This window comes from Pantherophis guttatus, chromosome 6 (assembly GCF_059756535.1).
Source record: "Pantherophis guttatus breed Tessera chromosome 6, ASM5975653v1, whole genome shotgun sequence".
In the NCBI taxonomy this organism is placed as follows: Eukaryota; Metazoa; Chordata; class Lepidosauria; order Squamata; family Colubridae; genus Pantherophis; species Pantherophis guttatus.
The window spans coordinates 34,421,407-34,438,542 of record NC_142068.1 but is presented as its reverse complement, the minus strand read 5'-3'; the positions used below and the strand labels follow the sequence as shown (position 1 = coordinate 34,438,542).

The window sequence follows — 17,136 nt, the reverse complement described above, 5'->3', positions numbered from 1 at the left end:
AGGTTGTGAGTTAGATCCTAGGTAGAGGCAGATGTAGGGTCTCCTGCTTGGACAGGGGGTTGGACTAGATGACCTGCAAGGTCCCTTCCAACTCTGTTAATCTGTTTACTCAAGGGTTATTTGTACATCAAGGCAGAATGTCAAATGACGTATTCAGGACTCCATTCTAGTCCTGATATCATTCAACATATTTATAAATGTCTTGGTAAAACTGAGGAAATATGAGTATCTGATTTATCATCCAATTTGTGGATGATATAAAAATTGGGGATATAGCAAACACTATAGAGAACAGCATTAGGATTCAGGAAGATATTGATAAGTTAGAACAATGAAATTAACAAGATTATTTTCTACAAGAAAAAAATATATAATATTTCATTTTGGCAAGAAAAATCAAAGACATGATTGTAAGATGGGCAAGACCATACTGGACAGAATTACAGCATCAAGATGAAGAGAAGCCATTGTTCCTCTCTATTCAGTTATGGTCAGAGTATAATGAGAATAACTGGTCAAATCATTTTAGGAAGGAGATTTATGAATGGAAGCATTTCCAGAGGTCAGTGTCCAAGATGATATGGGACTAGGAAAAAAAAAGTTTATGAAACTCATTGGAACCATTTTATACGTTTAGCCCAGAGAAGAATGTACAACGCATGACAGCTATATTCAAATATCCGAAGGGCAGTCATGTAGAATAGAGGGCAGAAGTGCTCTGGAGGACAAAACATTGAACAATGGCCTTAAGTTACAAGGAAATTCATTATTTCTGGGCATCAGAAATAATTTCCAAATAGTCAGACTTTTCAGCAATAGAACAATCCTGATGAAATGTGGATTCTTATTTGCTAAAATACTGGATCAGAAGCTGGTGGCCATCTGCTTAGGATACCATAATTGAGAATTTGATGAGATAATCTCCAAAGTTTTTTTTTATGATCCTCATATTTTATGATTCTATCCTGTCATAGAATTTTTCTTCTAAGTCTCAAATGCTCCCCTCTCCAAGAAAGTGCAATGGAAATTTACTTTAAGGAGTATAGCTATTAAAAATTTTCTGCATTAAATGTTTTGTTGTTCCAGGGTTCATTGATCTTCTGGCTGCCAGTGAAACCCTGAAGAGATCAGCATATAACCATATAGATTCCAGGAACCAGACTACAGTTCAACTGTTGTATAATGGTTTGCATCAGTCTCGCTGTTATTAACACCTGGCTCTTTTTAACTCACTCAAATCTGTCTGTCATGAAGTGCAGGAGTGGCGTAATTGCTCCCTACCCTGTACCCCAAAAGGCCAGCTGCAAATTATCCTATTGTGGAGTTTGTAATGTTATATGTGTGCAGTGATGAATTATGGCAATATGATCTCAAACTTGTTTGCATAAAAATCACATAAACTCTTCCATACATGCATCTCATTATCATATTTGCCTATTTGGCAAAGCTACTGAGAATAAGCTCATGCATAATCAAGACCCAGCTCCCAACTATCGGGCATGCCTAGTTCACAATACTTCATGCCATCACAGCTGGCACTAATGGGCACTCTTGCTGGCAATCTTAACAGACTGAAGGAAGATTAATTGGCCACACACATTGATTCACACAACCATACAATTTGTTTCACATGAAGAGTAGTTCAGGCACAATGACTAGCAATGTGGATTCATACTTCTACATCGCCCCTAAACATTAAGAGAAACAGAGAAGAATGTTGTCTTCCAGGTTTCTAGAAACTCCACCCTATTCACGAAAATAAAATTAATAACTTTCCAAGTCTTATTTACATTCAAAAAGAAAGAAAAAAGATATTCTCTCATTCCCACTGCCACTAGTAAGCGTTTTCTCCATCTAAGTGACAATTTGAATGCTATGAGGATTTTTTAAATCTTTTTTTTTTAAATTCAATTTTTATTATGGTCATGGACAAGCACACAAAAAAATTAAACATTAAAATAAAATAAAACTGTACAGAACCAAACAACATAAGGCATAATAATATATTACACTTCAGGGCGAAATCAATGGGTGACCTAAGTTTGCCTAATTTTACAGACAAAACTTAGCTATATTAAGGGAAACTAAATCCTACTGATCCAACAATAGTCAACAATAGTAGTTTTTCATAGAAATGATCAGAGTTCCACATATTTAATCAGATAAGTTTATAAGTCCATGAGTCACAGACTCACAGGGGGCAATACAACAGGACATGAGCTGTGGTTTCAATGGCCCCTTGTCCAAAGGGGCACAATTCTGGTAAAAGGCATCAGAACTGCACTACCATTCAATTAATCTTTTAATTGGACAATATGAACAAAAGGGCAGCACTAAATCTATTTTTCTTGTTGATAAGAATGTGTGTTTATAAAATGCCTCTGATACATTTTTTCCACATTAAATGTTAGTGACTTTGTTTATTCTGAGTTAAAAGCACAGGATCATCCTGTTCTAATACTGTCTACTCTGAATAGGCCTCCTCTCTTAATTCTGCTACTTAAAATCCTTATCTTCAAAGTATATGCATGATCTTATACAGTTGTTTTATGTTTTATATCACTGATAAAATGTGTCCCTTTCTATAGTTCCCTTTTGAAGGGTTTTAAAAAGACATCTGACTGATGTGATAAAACACATTTGTAAACATCAGCAACTTTTAACTTCTATTAATGGGTGAACGTCTTAAAATTAGTGTACTTCCAGTTGATGACCAAAGGGTTCTCTGTTTTATATCTCAGGAGTGAAGGAAGCAAGAAATGTTGAGTCGTTTATAAATCAATCTGATAATGCTTATTTCTTATCTCACTGGGTTGTCTTCCTTTTAAGATTGTTCTGTCATATTGCAGTTGCATTCAGTCTCATTTAGAAAAACAAATTTTATTAACTCTCACTTGGAATGAAGTATTCCAGATGGTAGAGTAAAAGAACTTACATAATGTACAAAAGGTCATTGACTAAAGCTCATTTATTAATATACTCAAAGGAGATATCTTCTGATGTTATTATTCCTCAAACTTTTCACACAATAAATAATAATAAAAGCATCAATAAAACTGTCAGCTCAAAATAGGAGTTAAACTCACATTAGGTTCAAAATATCAACGGAAAACTTGCTTTATACATATAATAAAATATTTTCAAATGAAAAAAGTGATACAGAATCAATACCATCAATTTCGTCTCCACAGTTTGAAATGCTTTATAACATTTCATTTTTTGAGGCAATGCATTCCTCCATTCTTATGGTATGATTAAAACATGTAAATTGAGTACTTAACTGCCTAAATGTAGACCTATACAATACGCTGCAGAATCTCAAGCAGCCAAATATTTCAAGTTTTCTCAATTATTTCTCTGTCTTGTCAACATTTCTCCTTCCTGAACATTTGAAGAAAGGTGTGAGATATTTTTTTTAAAAGGGTAGATGTATGGATGAATGAATGATTCCCTTCCTGACCAACAACAACAGAAGCAAAGCTCATGAGCAGTCCCTTCAATCATTCCTTGATATTTTGCTATTCTCTAATCAATTTCACAAACTCTGGAAAATCTGCTGGAAGTTAAGCACTTCCAGTTAATTTGACTTTTTTTTTGCTTGTATAATTTGTAAGAAATTCAGTTGGTGGTATATCCCACAAATAAAAATGGAAATGAATTAGGGTCATAGTCTTTTGATTGTCTTTATCCAATCCAAGTTCAATCTTTACAGCAATTATTCTGATATGATAGCCTTTCATGGCATGGGTCCAGGTTTCTTGAGGGAATATCTCATCTCACTGAAACTGGCCCATCCCACTGTGCTGGCAGAGTAGTCAGCCCGATTATTCTGGTGGTTGGGGTCCAGAAAAAGGGCTTTCTCTGCTCTTGCACCTGCCCTGTGGAACATCTTGCCCTCCAATATAAGGTTGACTTCCTGACCTTCGACAAGAGCCTAAAGACCTGGTTCATCTAGCTAGCTAAGGGCTCCAATGGCGGAACATTGCAGTAGGATACAGTGGAGGTGGTTGATCGATTAACAACAGATTCTACCCTCAACCCCATCCTGCCCCTGCCCCCCATCTTTTATTGTACCACAGCTTTTGGCTTGATTTAACTTAATGTTTTTAGAATATTTATATTTATATTTCCATGAATCTAAGTTGCCCAGAGTTACCTTGTGGTAAGACGTATAGCCAATAAATTTTATAAATAAATAAATAAATGAATAGCAACTATCTTATCAAATACATCTTAGCAAAATTGTATTTATCCCAAAACAAAATATGCTCCATTAACTTCAACCATAGACTGGTAAAAAAAAAAATCTAGTGCTGTTTCTGGGATCTTAGAAGATTGCCCTATGGGCCACTTAAACTACGAAATAAAAATGTCCAAGTGATGTAGCATGTTATCAACATCTCAACAGTTCCCAGTCTCTTGCAGGAGTTCTGGCACCTTTTTTCCCCATTTAGATCCATGCTAATCCCACCTTTCAAATTTTTCATAAACTGCTAAAACCTCTTTCTTCCTTTTCTTTCTTTCTTTCTTTCTTTCTTTCTTTCTTTCTTTCTTTCTTTCTCTCTCCTTCCTTCCTTCCTTCCTTCCTTCCTTCCTTCCTCTCTCTCTCCCTCTCTTTTTCTCTCTCTATGTCTCTCTGGATAGCCTTTAAAATAAAATATCACATTACACTGAATAAAATGATTGTGCTATAGTCTCATTAACGTTCAATTCCAACTCCATGGCAATTTATCACAAAAAGTAGTTCCCATGAAGACACTTACATCTTGATTGGACATATCCCAATAAGGCCTCTCTCCATATGACATCACTTCCCACATGACAATTCCATAGCTCCAGACGTCACTAGCAGATGTAAATTTACGATAGGCAATTGCTTCTGGTGCAGTCCATCTGATAGGAATCTTACCACCCTACAAATAAATCAACAGAGGCATTTATATAACTGCAAATGCTTAAGGTTTGTTTATGCATTTATACAGGATTACAATTATATATAATGTTCATAATTAGTTATATAAAGAAACAGGACATTAATGAAAAGATAACAATCCCTGTTTCCCCACAACTCCTCCAAAAGGCATACTTTTGTGTAAGCAAAAGAAATTTGGAAGCAAGCAGACTTAAGCATGAAAAGTTCAACCTCTTCATCAGAAAGAGAGGAAATAGTTTTCTCATCTTTATGCTTACCTCAAATGGTATTTAAAGTATGAGATAAGTATATAGGTGAGGAAGATATAATATAGGTAGCTGTCAACTTATGATCACAATTGAGCCCAAAATATCTGTTGCTAAATGAGACATTTGTTAAGTCAATTTTGTCCCATTTTACAACTTTTCTTGGCCCAGTTGTTGTGAATCACTGCAGTGGTTAAGTTAGTGACATGGTTGTTAAGTGAATCTGGTTTCCCCACTTTGCCTATCAGATGGTCACAAAAGATAATCACATGATCCCAGGACATTGCAACCGTCATAAATTTGACTCAGTTGCCGAGTTTCTGAATTTTGATCACGTGATCATGCGGATACTGCAAGAGTTGTAAGTGTGAAAAACGGTCATAAGTCACTGTTTTTAGTGACTTTGTAACTTCAAATGGCTATCAGATGAGTTGCTGTAAATTGAGGACTACCTGTAAACATTTCAGTGGTTGGAGTGGGTTTCAGGGTCCTGCTAAGAAAAGGGAAGCCTAAGAGCTTATATTGGGCTTTTAATTATGATCAGGCCTTGCAGATTATTAGGCATATACTTGCTATTTAAACGACACAAAACAGTTTGCTCCTTTTAAGGAAAATTATGATTTCTGCATTTTATAGAATTCTGCTTTTATACTGAGCTCTCTTTTTTATTTATGAGGAGAAGCGAAGATCAAGTGTTGCTGGCAGGGACTCAAAATCATAAAATGGTCTTATGCATTATATTGCAATAGGTTTTGGGCTTTTGTTTTATTGTTTTGTTATTAGTATTGGTATTATATTACACTGTGTATATGTATTGTATATGTCTGTGTGTGGGTGTATACACAAACAAAAATGTATTGATTTCTCTGCTTACCGCTACATTAATGTACTGTGGGGTCCAGGCTCTCTGAACCTGAGTTGTTTTCTTTCAGACATTTCATTACGAAACTAGGTAATATCATCAGAGCTAGAGTGCTAGTTATTACCTAGTTTGATAATGAAAGGACTGCAAGAAAAGCTCAGGGAGGATCAAGGATCCCACAGTTCAACCCTGAGCTACAAATATTCTTCTTCTATGAGTACATTAATTTGCTAAACTCACAAAATATGGTTTTATAAGATTAGCATTTCGTTCCTATCATTTAGATGGTTGCTAGCAAGAGCTGTCTGCTGTTCCTGCCAGGCTTGTTTTACATGAACTTGACTGAGAGACACATTTATCAAGCAACTCGATGGCCTGTTCACAGTCAACAAATCAGTTCAAGAATACCACTCTGGAATGCTTCAGAACATGTATACTGTTCTAAAACCGAATAAAACATGTTGCTATTACAATTCTAATGCGTGTCTTCTTATCACCAAATGTGGCAAGAATAATGGCTATAAACAGTACCATTCTTATTATTTGCTTTAGCTTCTCTAGATCAAACATGACCATAAATAACTAAATAACATAAATTTTATTTGCTTAAAAAAAAGACAGAATCACTCTTCTTTTTTTAAACCTCATCTGGTACAATCCAACACATGTATTTTTATGAATAGCATATTTTTATAATATTTTTATTACAGTTTACAAATGCAAAAAGAAGAATATAAAAAAATAAAAAGTAAAACAAATTAAAAAAAAGATTTATTAAAAAAACGATTTCTTTTTTTCTCCAAATAAGTACTTCAGGAATTTATGGCGTTCTCTGACATTTTAATAGCATTTGTACTTTCCATAACTCATCTCTTATCAATGGATAAATTACACAATTTCCTCATTCACTCTGAATCAGCAAAAGTCCATTAAAAGCTATAGGAATAACATATATACATGTCTGTGTGTACACACACACACACACACACACACACACACACACACAGAGGGTACATACATATATTAATCTTGATGAAATAAGTCTATTTATATTGTTTCTTAAATCTACTTTTAAAAGCTTGATCTTTAATCCCTTAAAATGATGTCCTACAGATATTCTCAATCATCCAGGCCATGATTGTCTCAAAGGTACGCCTTTTTTTTTTTCTCAAAAGGCAACTGGACTTGGTTTTGGTTTTGGTTTTCCTTTGAAAACCTTTTGCTTCTGATCCAAGAAGCACAAGAAAGTCCAGTTGCTTTTTGAGGGAAAAATTAAAAAGTAACATTTGGACATTATCCCACAAGTTGATTTCTTATCATTTTCTCTTAGTCTCCTGTCAGAAACTCCTTCATTAGGAGTTTAAAATATCTCTAAATCCAAGATAAGAAAGCCACCCAGGTCATTCTTCTAATTCATTATTTGTATGTTCCCTTTTATTATTGTTTTATTATTATTAAAAGTTTAGTCAGTTAAATTCATGGTAGCATCATTTTGCATATCATTCTTGTAGGCTGGCATTTGTAGATCCAGTTTCAGATCCACATACAAATTAGCTCAATCTCTATTTTGTCCAGTAAAATCTGTTTCTTTTCTGTAACATCTTTTAAATCCAATATTATAGTAGCAGATAATCTTAAAGAGAAATTTCTGAACAGATTTTTCTCAAATATCCTTGAGTTCTTCCATGGTGAAATAATATTGCTCCATATATTTATATAAAATCTACAAAAAGATTTCTTACAAATATTTTCAAAATCTTCCTGTATATTTTTGTAAAATTTTAAACAACTCACAGGAAATATTCTTTCACGTCCATATGGCCTCTGTTTATAACTTTCCAAAATCAACTAGTCACCCTTTTGCTGTTTATTCAAAAATAAGTTAATTTTTTTAAAATTTTTATTCTTTTACTGTCCTTATCTTGTAAAAAATGTATTTAATCAAAGATAAAAGGAAATTCAATTGGTATAATGAAAATTGGCCTTCTGAAGATTCTTAGCATCCAAAAAAATCATTAACAAGCAACATGCTAAGGTGGTTCAGAGAGGAAGTATATGAACCTAGTATCCATTTAAAGGCATTGAACCATGGTTTCAGTGAGATGTCGTTCTCCCATTCCCAGAGCTCTAAAACAGTCTTACATTCTCTTAATGGGAAGCCTCTGTATGGAGCGAGCATTGTGAGCAATCCAACCTTTTCCTTATCTATAGAGGAATTCTGAGGAACCAGTGAACTCACTGGATTCCTTTTCTGTCATGGCATCAGCTCCGTCCTCCACAGAGCTAAATCTGCCATTACTTCCCCATAAGTTTGATTTTTATGAATAACACATTACGTTGTATTATAACCACTGTTACCAAAACCAAACCCAGTTTGTTTTATCTAACTTGTTTATAAATCCTGGGATGATTTTCATGATGCCTTATATTACTTGCCCCTTTAAACAATAAGAAACTATGGCTATATGGGACTGTTATAATCAACACATGAAAAACTGGGATAATGGCCCAAAGCCAATTAAACCACAGTCTATATTTATCACAGAGCAAGATACAATTGACAAAGAAACTCAGGTCACTATCTAATTTTAATCACAAACTCAAGGATTAAGCCGTATGTTAAAACGATGTGGGAAGTAAAATACAATGGTATTTCCTGTGCCTGCCACACAAGCAGATTAGAAGAAAACCACTGAAACACTATAAGAACTGAGGGTGAGGTCCTGGTTTATCTTCTATCCCAAAAAAGTGATGGAAAACACGATTAAACTAGATTTACTGTATTTAAAGAAATTGGGGAAAAATACCTTGTTTTCAGGAAGCTGAAATTCTGCCTTACCAACCTTTAACATTACTTGCAATTTAAGAACATGAGACCACAAGAAGACCTTTACTGGATCAGGTCAAGAGCATATCTAGTCCAATAATCTGTCAAGCACATCAGACAGATGAATGGTGCATGAAGGGGATAATTCTCTTCCACTGCTGCTCCTTAACAACCTGGTTTTTTTTTAATCTATAGTAATAGAGACAAAGAGTCCCTCATTTTTTTATGCTCTAAGAATGTGTTGACTCCCTTTTAAAATAATCAAAATTGGTGACCACTTTATTGGATATTACAACCTTAACTATTTGTTGCATTAGCCCTGATTTTCCCCAATTTTCCTTTAGTTAATAAATGAGAGGAGTAAACCTGCTCTCCATATTTCCAAGCTATGTATGATTTTATAAATATATTATATATGATTTTATAAATCTATAAAAATTAGAGAGCCAGTTTGATCTAATGCTTAAGGCACCCAGCTAGAAACCAGGTGACTGCAAATTCTAGTCCCGCCTTAGGCATGAAAGCCAACTGGGTGACTTTGGGCCAATCACTGTCTCTCAATATAGCCCAGCCCATTCCACAGGTTTGGCTGCAGAGGAGAAAGGAGTATTAGGTTCGTTGGCTAACTTAAACTATGTATAAAAATAATAAAAAAGGATATAAATTTTAAAAATCCTTCCAGAACATGTTTGGAACATAGAAAACTTGTTACATTATGCTGTTACATAGTATTACTGTAATTACTATAACTAGTCACCATACCAGTTCTTTTAGCCCACAGGCAGGTTTTCTGCCTCTGTCCTTCTCTTTCCTCTTTTGGTAAATGGGCAGATGCTTACACAAAGCAGAGGATTAAAGCAACCAATCCCTTTTATTTTTAGAAAATGTTCATAGGTCTTTGTGGGTCTAGAATAATCCTCTAAAGTAAGAGTGATGCTCTGCTTTACTGATTTTCTCATGATATTCTTTTCTTTTTCTTTTTTTTTAGTTTTCTGGGAACATCCATATATCTATGGCTGAAAGCAAGACATTAAACTGTCATATGCTCTTTTTTTGTTTAATTCACTTAAAATACATGTTCTTGTGCCTGGGATATAACTGTGTCTACGTAGCATTTCATTTTTAGTATCACCTGCACCAACTCCTGGACTGAAAACATTCAATGACTGGTGATTGGAACACAGTCTTGCACTTTAGTGTTGGCAGCTGCTCATCGAAATGATGAGAAAGACACAAGCACATGAGCTGATTTCTTGCACTCATGGTATTTGATACTTTGGATGGTAGCCAAGTTATAGCTTTCTTTTTCATTTATTATGGTAATGAAAAAAAAATACTTTTTATCCCTATAACCCATATGGTTAGCTTGGCTTGTATCAGTGGCATTTAAAAAAAAAACTATAACAATTTGAAATTAATTGTGGTTACTCAACTATGGAACTTATCCAAACTGTCCTGAATGGTGATATCAAAACAAGACAATATACTGTGATGCAAATTATATATATTTTTTGCTGTTCCATTGGAAGGGAAAACACTTCACTATATTTGCATTGCTGAATTGCAAGGAAAGCTTTTCAATCATTTCCTCCTGACCTTCTGTTTGAACACAGCTCTCTAGAAATCTGTCTTGGCTCAAAACCTCACTGCCCTTGTTAGTGGGAAATTACAGGGCTGGACAGCATTAAAATACTCAGAAGGCAGATTGCAATTTTCTTTCCCCTCCCCAGTCTTTTTAATGAACTGCATGTTCATTATAGGGGAAGTCTGAAAATTAAACAGCACAAACTAGATTTTTCTAACAATCTCTGTACTTGGGAAAACAGATGGAGAACTGCTGGCATTTAAAAGCAAAACATCTAACAAAATTATACTTCTTCATGATAAACCTTGCACCACCTTTTATCCTAATGTGTATAAGCTTCAAGGATGTTTATGATCACCAGGATACTGCTGTATAAGCTCTGATTTTTGCCTCATTAGACTTTTTATGCAGTCAACAAAAACTCATGAAGCCACTAAAGTGAGTATTGTTCCACCAGTTGTAAACATATTTGTGTTCATGAAAATGTCACTGAGCTCCATAAATAAGCAAACAGCACATGAAAACACAAGTTATTTTCTTTGCTTATTTACTTACTATAGTTTGAATGCTGCTCAGCTCCAAATGGCTGTGGGCCACTTATATCAAGCAACACAACAATAAAATCATTAAAATAGAAATGTAATCAAAATAATGTCAATCACTTCTTAATCATAAAATATGATAATTAAAACAATATAAACTACAAAAACCTATTTAACAGAAGCAGGTCATTGTCTCTCAATATATTCATTAAAGTTGTATTTTCTTCAAGATTCCAATAATGAGGGATATTATATAAATATTGACAAGTAAAGGAGATTTACAAGTGTCTTTTCAATGCATGTCTTTAGATAATATTACATATTTTTCAAATATACATCTAGTATCTTTATTGAATTAGAAGAGATATACAATAGACAGACAGACAGAGAGAGAGAGATGGACAGACAGATTTTGACTTACCCTAGTCGTATAGGCTGCTTCAGGATCATCTTCTAGAACCCGGGACATACCAAAATCAGAAACTTTACAGACCAAGTTGCTGTTAACTAGTATGTTTCGAGCAGCTAGATCTCGATGAACATAGCTCATGTCAGACAAATATTTCATTCCAGAACCAATTCCTCGGAGCATTCCTACCAACTGGATTACAGTAAATCTGCCATCATTCTTCTGAGAGGAAGGAATAAGGAAGATAAATAAAAAGAACATATTTGTGATCAATTATAAATTCTCTTTCCAACTTTTTGGATTCTCCCTGAACCCACCATCAGCATTATTTTTTAAAAGTGAATAAAGACGGATCTTTATGAAAAGTTGTGCTAATGTCTGTACTGACTAAGTAAATTCAAGCAGGTATTAGGTAACAAATTGATTCTCCCTTAGATCCTCTAAGCTACTTGTAGGAAAACATAAATATATCATACTAAACATGCTGACTTTGTTGATAACTCACTTAAAAAGTGAGGTAATAAGGGTGAACAATTTCTAAAAATCCAGCAGTAAGTATTCAAACTTTACTGGTGAGAAAAGTAATATATTCTACACTTGAGTATTGTATTCCTCCTTGGGACCAAGACCTCCTGTTGCTCAGTTCTCAAGGGGTGATGCATCTTTTAAAAACTCTCGTACTGTACTACATTACTTTCTTTCTTGCCATTGAGCCCTATAATTAACTGGCAAAATATAATCCTGTGCTTTTTGCACTAGCTTCCTGGGATATGTGGAATGTTCCCATTTTAATTAACCAACAACAACGTGAGACTTTTAATAAGCATTTTAATCAAACCTGCTTCTGAGTAAACATGGATTATTTAGAGCTTATTTTATGGTTCACTTACCCTCCCAGCAAAAGAAATAGGAAAAAATGCCCTAGTAAGCATCTCCAAACATAATTCTATTTCATCTTGAAACCCAATAGATAAACAAAGATATTAAAGTGTTTCTCTCTTTAGGTTTTATTACATGCCAGGTACCTACCCTGAGAAAGGCATCCAAAGAACCATTCTCCATGTACTCAGTTATAATCATGACAGGTTTACCTAGAAGTTGGAGATTAAAAAAAACAGAGTTCATAGATGCAGACAATTGGGTTAATGGATAGGGCTTTTTAAAAACTTTGTTTTAAAAAATACAGAACAACTTCCAACCTATAGAATGAGCCAGAAAACAAATAATGTAAAAGTGTTAGTGAGTTTCAGCCAGAAAATTAGCACTTAAACTAACTCACTGACAAGGTCTTTAACTACAGTGCACATCATAATCTCCAGAGAGTATAAGAATCCATAATTGCTCACTAAAGAGAAATGGAGATGCAGTAATAGACCAAATAGGCCTATTTGCACTTGGAGTAATGTAAAGATAATTGCATCATTTGCTAGACAATTTGTATGTCTGTAGGCATTTGGCTGAAAAAAAAAAATCAAAGTTATGGTTTGAAAGATACAGCCTATCAGCTGTAAGCAAAGATCCAGGTGTGGCATTCAAGAGTAATTTACTGTCTCTTTATTTAATTTATAATTTATTTATAATGTTTTAATCTTGCTTTATTCATTTGTTCTATCTTGAAAAGGCATGGCAAATTAGTCATCAAGCTCTACTCCAGAAAAGGCCAAATTTAATACAAAGCTGAAAACTAACTTTGGGTTGTCCATAAGTGATGCCATGCTAACCATTATGTTTTGAATCCATTATTATCCAATTCCAGCCATTGGTGTATTTATTCAAATAATATATAAACAATATTTAATTCTTAAAGTGTCTTTTATGCATATTCAAAGTTTTTAGAATCATTTGAGGATCCAATTGTGTACACATTTTTTTCTTATCGGTCCATGCTTCTTTGTAGATAGACTTTCTAAAGTTAAGTGCTTTGACCTGGGGGGGGCATAAGTAATGTTTCCTTTTTAAGACTAAATTTGATTTTAATATGTCGTACATAGATCACAAAATGGGATATAATTCAAAGGAAGGAAGGACCCCGGTAGGATCTGCTGAAACATTTGTCTGAGAAAATTGGTCCTGGAAAGCATTTTCATACTGAAAAACTGCTATAATTATTTCTAGATTAGCATATATTTCACCCAGTATGTTACCTCAGCATGTTCTAGTGTGGTTTCTCTTTATAAATATTTTTATTAGAAAACAATATACTATAGAACATTAATAAGCTGAAGCTTTTTTATCATTTTCATTTTTAGTGAGGAACACCTGCCTTAATGCCAGGTTCTTTGACATGTGAACCTTCACACTTCAGCCATTTCCAAAACATTCTATCCCTTGATCTTGTTCAAAATTTGTTTATAAGAAACATTTTTGTATGAATTACAAATGAGGCATCTGTGACCCTTAACTATTTTATTTGCACAAGCAATGACTTCTTTTTCACCCCATATGCAGAAATCAAAGACAGGCACATTAATATGAATTTAGACATTCTGACTAGGAATTCAATTATTTAAAGACAAAGGCTAAGCAAAGTCATTTGTCTTTATGTGTGAACATTCACTTCTCCTCACATTCATCATTGAAAATTGAATCTACTTAGTGCCAGGCTAGGTATATCCATGACAGGCTCTTTGCAATATGTCTAGAGTCACCTAACAAATATATTTAAATTAATTTTAATTAATTTTCTTCAATTAAAAGACATTTTATAAACTTAAAGAAGTATCATAACTTTTCACATGAATATATTAATTAATGGCTCTATTATACCTAAACAGAAGGTAGCTAATACAAGAATAAGGCAGGAGACAAGGATGACATGAAAATATTGTCTAATTCTTGAGCTTTAATTTCTGCTTCAACATATGATATAACTTGGAAATGGGTGATCTAAAGGAACCCATATTCCTGGTTCAATTTGGTTTCTACTCTAGGCAGTAATTAACTATCTAATGCAAAATGTTATATAGATTATAGAGAATAACAACTTTCTGAAATTTCAGAGCAAGTGTGCTCAAAACATAGCTGTCATAGGAGATTTATATATACACAAAATAGCTACCACATTGGTCATAGCTAATCACAGATTTTTTTTCCATAAGGCAAACATTTCAGTGAAACTTCTGTGAATGCTTCCTTCCTTCATTAACAAATTTCTAAAAGGTGGTCCAAAAAATATAGTAGGCATTAAAGCTAAGATAAGGAACATAGTAGGTATCAGGGGAGGAATTTGAAAGCTCATTTGTGTCTGATAGTATTTTGTTACCTGCTATATTAAACATGATGATAATCTACTAGACCTAGATAACCATATAATATCCTTGTAGAATCTCATCATTTATCCATAGAATAGAGCAATGGAGAAATGGAGCCTGGTCTGCAGGCTTTTGGTAAATAAGGTAAATATGGAACACTAGCTATAGCCAGAAGTTCTGATACTATTTTGTTTTATAGGTAGGAGGTGGGAAAGGGGACAGAATTATGTTAAACTCAATACAAATGTTACTGTTTATTTCCACTATAAACCACTATAAATCCACTATAAATTGTTTATTGGCAGAATGCTACTAAAATTCAGCAGCATGTTTCTTGGAGTCAACTCCCAATCCGAGAGAAGTAGTTTGAAATTGAAATTTAAAATTGATGCATCTATACTACCTTGTTCCTTCTCCTATCATTTTATTCCCACAAACATCAAAGACATTCCAACAATCTATATTATGTTATAATTTCAGGATTCATAAAGGCACTATATATCAACCAACACCTAATAATTCTATAGAGAATATTGATACCGGTCTGTTTACTAAAACCTGGATATGTTTATAAAGGCTTACAATCCTTACATGCTAGGAAATCAGGCTTCAAAATTCACTTGTTTCGGCCTACAACCTTCTGTTGGGAATTTTAAATCATTTTAATACAGTGACAAGTACATTATGCAAATACTATCTAGTCATTTATAACTGTTACAGCTGTAACAGCTTGGAGGTTAAAAGCCTCAATGGGGTTTCAGTATAAATATTCCCCTGTTGATTGCCTAGTTTATTAAGGTGGTATAAAAATCACTATAGCAAACATGCTGTGGACCAAGCAGAAATGTCTTCTTTAATGAAAAATACTTCTAAAATCATTTAAATTGTTTATATCTTAATTGAAAATACTGTAGAAACTAGGAATCTGTTTCTTACAAACACCAGGAATTTGCTACAAAGAAATTTAAGAACATATTCAAAATGCTGAAACTGTAAGCAATCTATCACTATATGTTTTTAAGTACAGTTGGAATGTTTGAAGTAGGAAGACTTGATAAAGAATAATCGGCAAAGATATAAAGTAAATATTGATTTCAAAGACAATATCTTCAAAAACGTACTTACATATCTTGCTTAGAAAGCATAAATATTACAGGCTTAGAATCAGAAAGTAAAAAGGGCCCATTTTGGTCATGTACTTCTGCTAAAGTCCAATCTAAAGAAAATTTCCAAAATTATAATTTTGTGGGCTGTTTAATACTCAGCGTTGGAAGAATTTGAGAGTTTTGAAATCTTTCTCTTCATCATTATGGTTTACAGAATTATATTGATTTGCTGATGGAACTTTCTGCCTTTAAAACGTATCGGAAGGAGAAGAGAAGGTGATTCCATTGGCTAAATAGGAAATCCTGGGTTAAATTCAGAGGTTTCCTTGGTAACAACAAGGAAACAACAACAAAACTTCTTCTTGAAGATGCAGGCACATTTTTAACTGTTTTCCTTTTACTGATAATATACCATCCACATCCAATCTATTTCTGACTAATTATCTGTTCTCAAGATTGGTTCTTGAGGGGATAAGATACATTGTTTGTATTTCTCTAGTTTCATTTTTTTTTTTTTGTTGTTGAAATAAATTTAATTCAGTTATGATCGTCACCAGCGGTGAAATGCACTTACATTCGCTACCGGTTAGGGAATGTGAGCGTGCGTGCCTGTTCTGCGCATGTGCAGAGCCATCTGTGCATGTGCAGAGGGTCAAAAATGGGACATAATGATGTCCCGGCAGGCAGAGCCTCCCGCTGTCGGTGCTACCGGTTCGCGCGAGCTGGATAAATCCGGCCGGATTTCACCACTGATCTTCACAACAATGCATTTATTTATCTATCTATCTATCTATCTATCTATCTATCTATCTATCTATCTATCTATCTATCTATCGAAGGCAAGCTTCACAGATGCATTTTAATTCTGGCCTGAAAATTAGGACAATAGGTTTGTACCTTATTCTTCCTGAGATCAGACTTCATTGATATGCTGAATATTAACTACCTTAAAAGTAAGAAACCAAGTGTTGTCTAATATGGGAAAAAATGCATAAATGAAAGAAATCAGCAAATGCATACATAATATGTCTCATGTTAAGGGCAAAGATGATTTTGTTTTGAAAAGCTTTCTGTGTTCACAGCTGAATCTAAAATCTTTTTTAAGGTTTTCAACATTGCACTGTCCTTCAACTTTTATTAAACACAAACACATACATACATACATACATACATACATACATACACACACACACACACACACACACACATACTTTATTACTTTACTTTATTGTCATTGCACCTCGTACAACAAAATTAAAGGCCATCTTCAGTGTACATAATAACTATAAAAATAAAACACATCACATCAGTGGTGGCATTCAGCCAGTTCTCTCCAGGTCGCACGAACCAGTAGCTGTGATTGTGGGAAGCTCCGC

The 17,136-nt window shown here is 34.1% G+C and overlaps 1 protein-coding gene across 2 annotated transcripts in view; it reads right to left on the bottom strand.

Moving 5' to 3' along the window:
- The window catches only part of EPHA4 (EPH receptor A4), a 171,715-nt gene that overhangs the window by 18,884 nt on the left and 135,695 nt on the right, over positions 1-17,136 (bottom strand). The window contains exons 12-14 of one of the 2 annotated variants that reach the window (XM_034439431.3): positions 12,433-12,494; positions 11,416-11,625; positions 4,764-4,913 (exon numbers count right to left, since the gene is read on the bottom strand). In XM_034439431.3, the coding sequence (XP_034295322.1) occupies positions 4,764-4,913; positions 11,416-11,625; positions 12,433-12,494 (422 nt within the window). The remainder of the gene's footprint in view (positions 1-4,763; positions 4,914-11,415; positions 11,626-12,432; positions 12,495-17,136) is intronic. The other variant, XM_034439433.3, reaches the window with a different exon arrangement.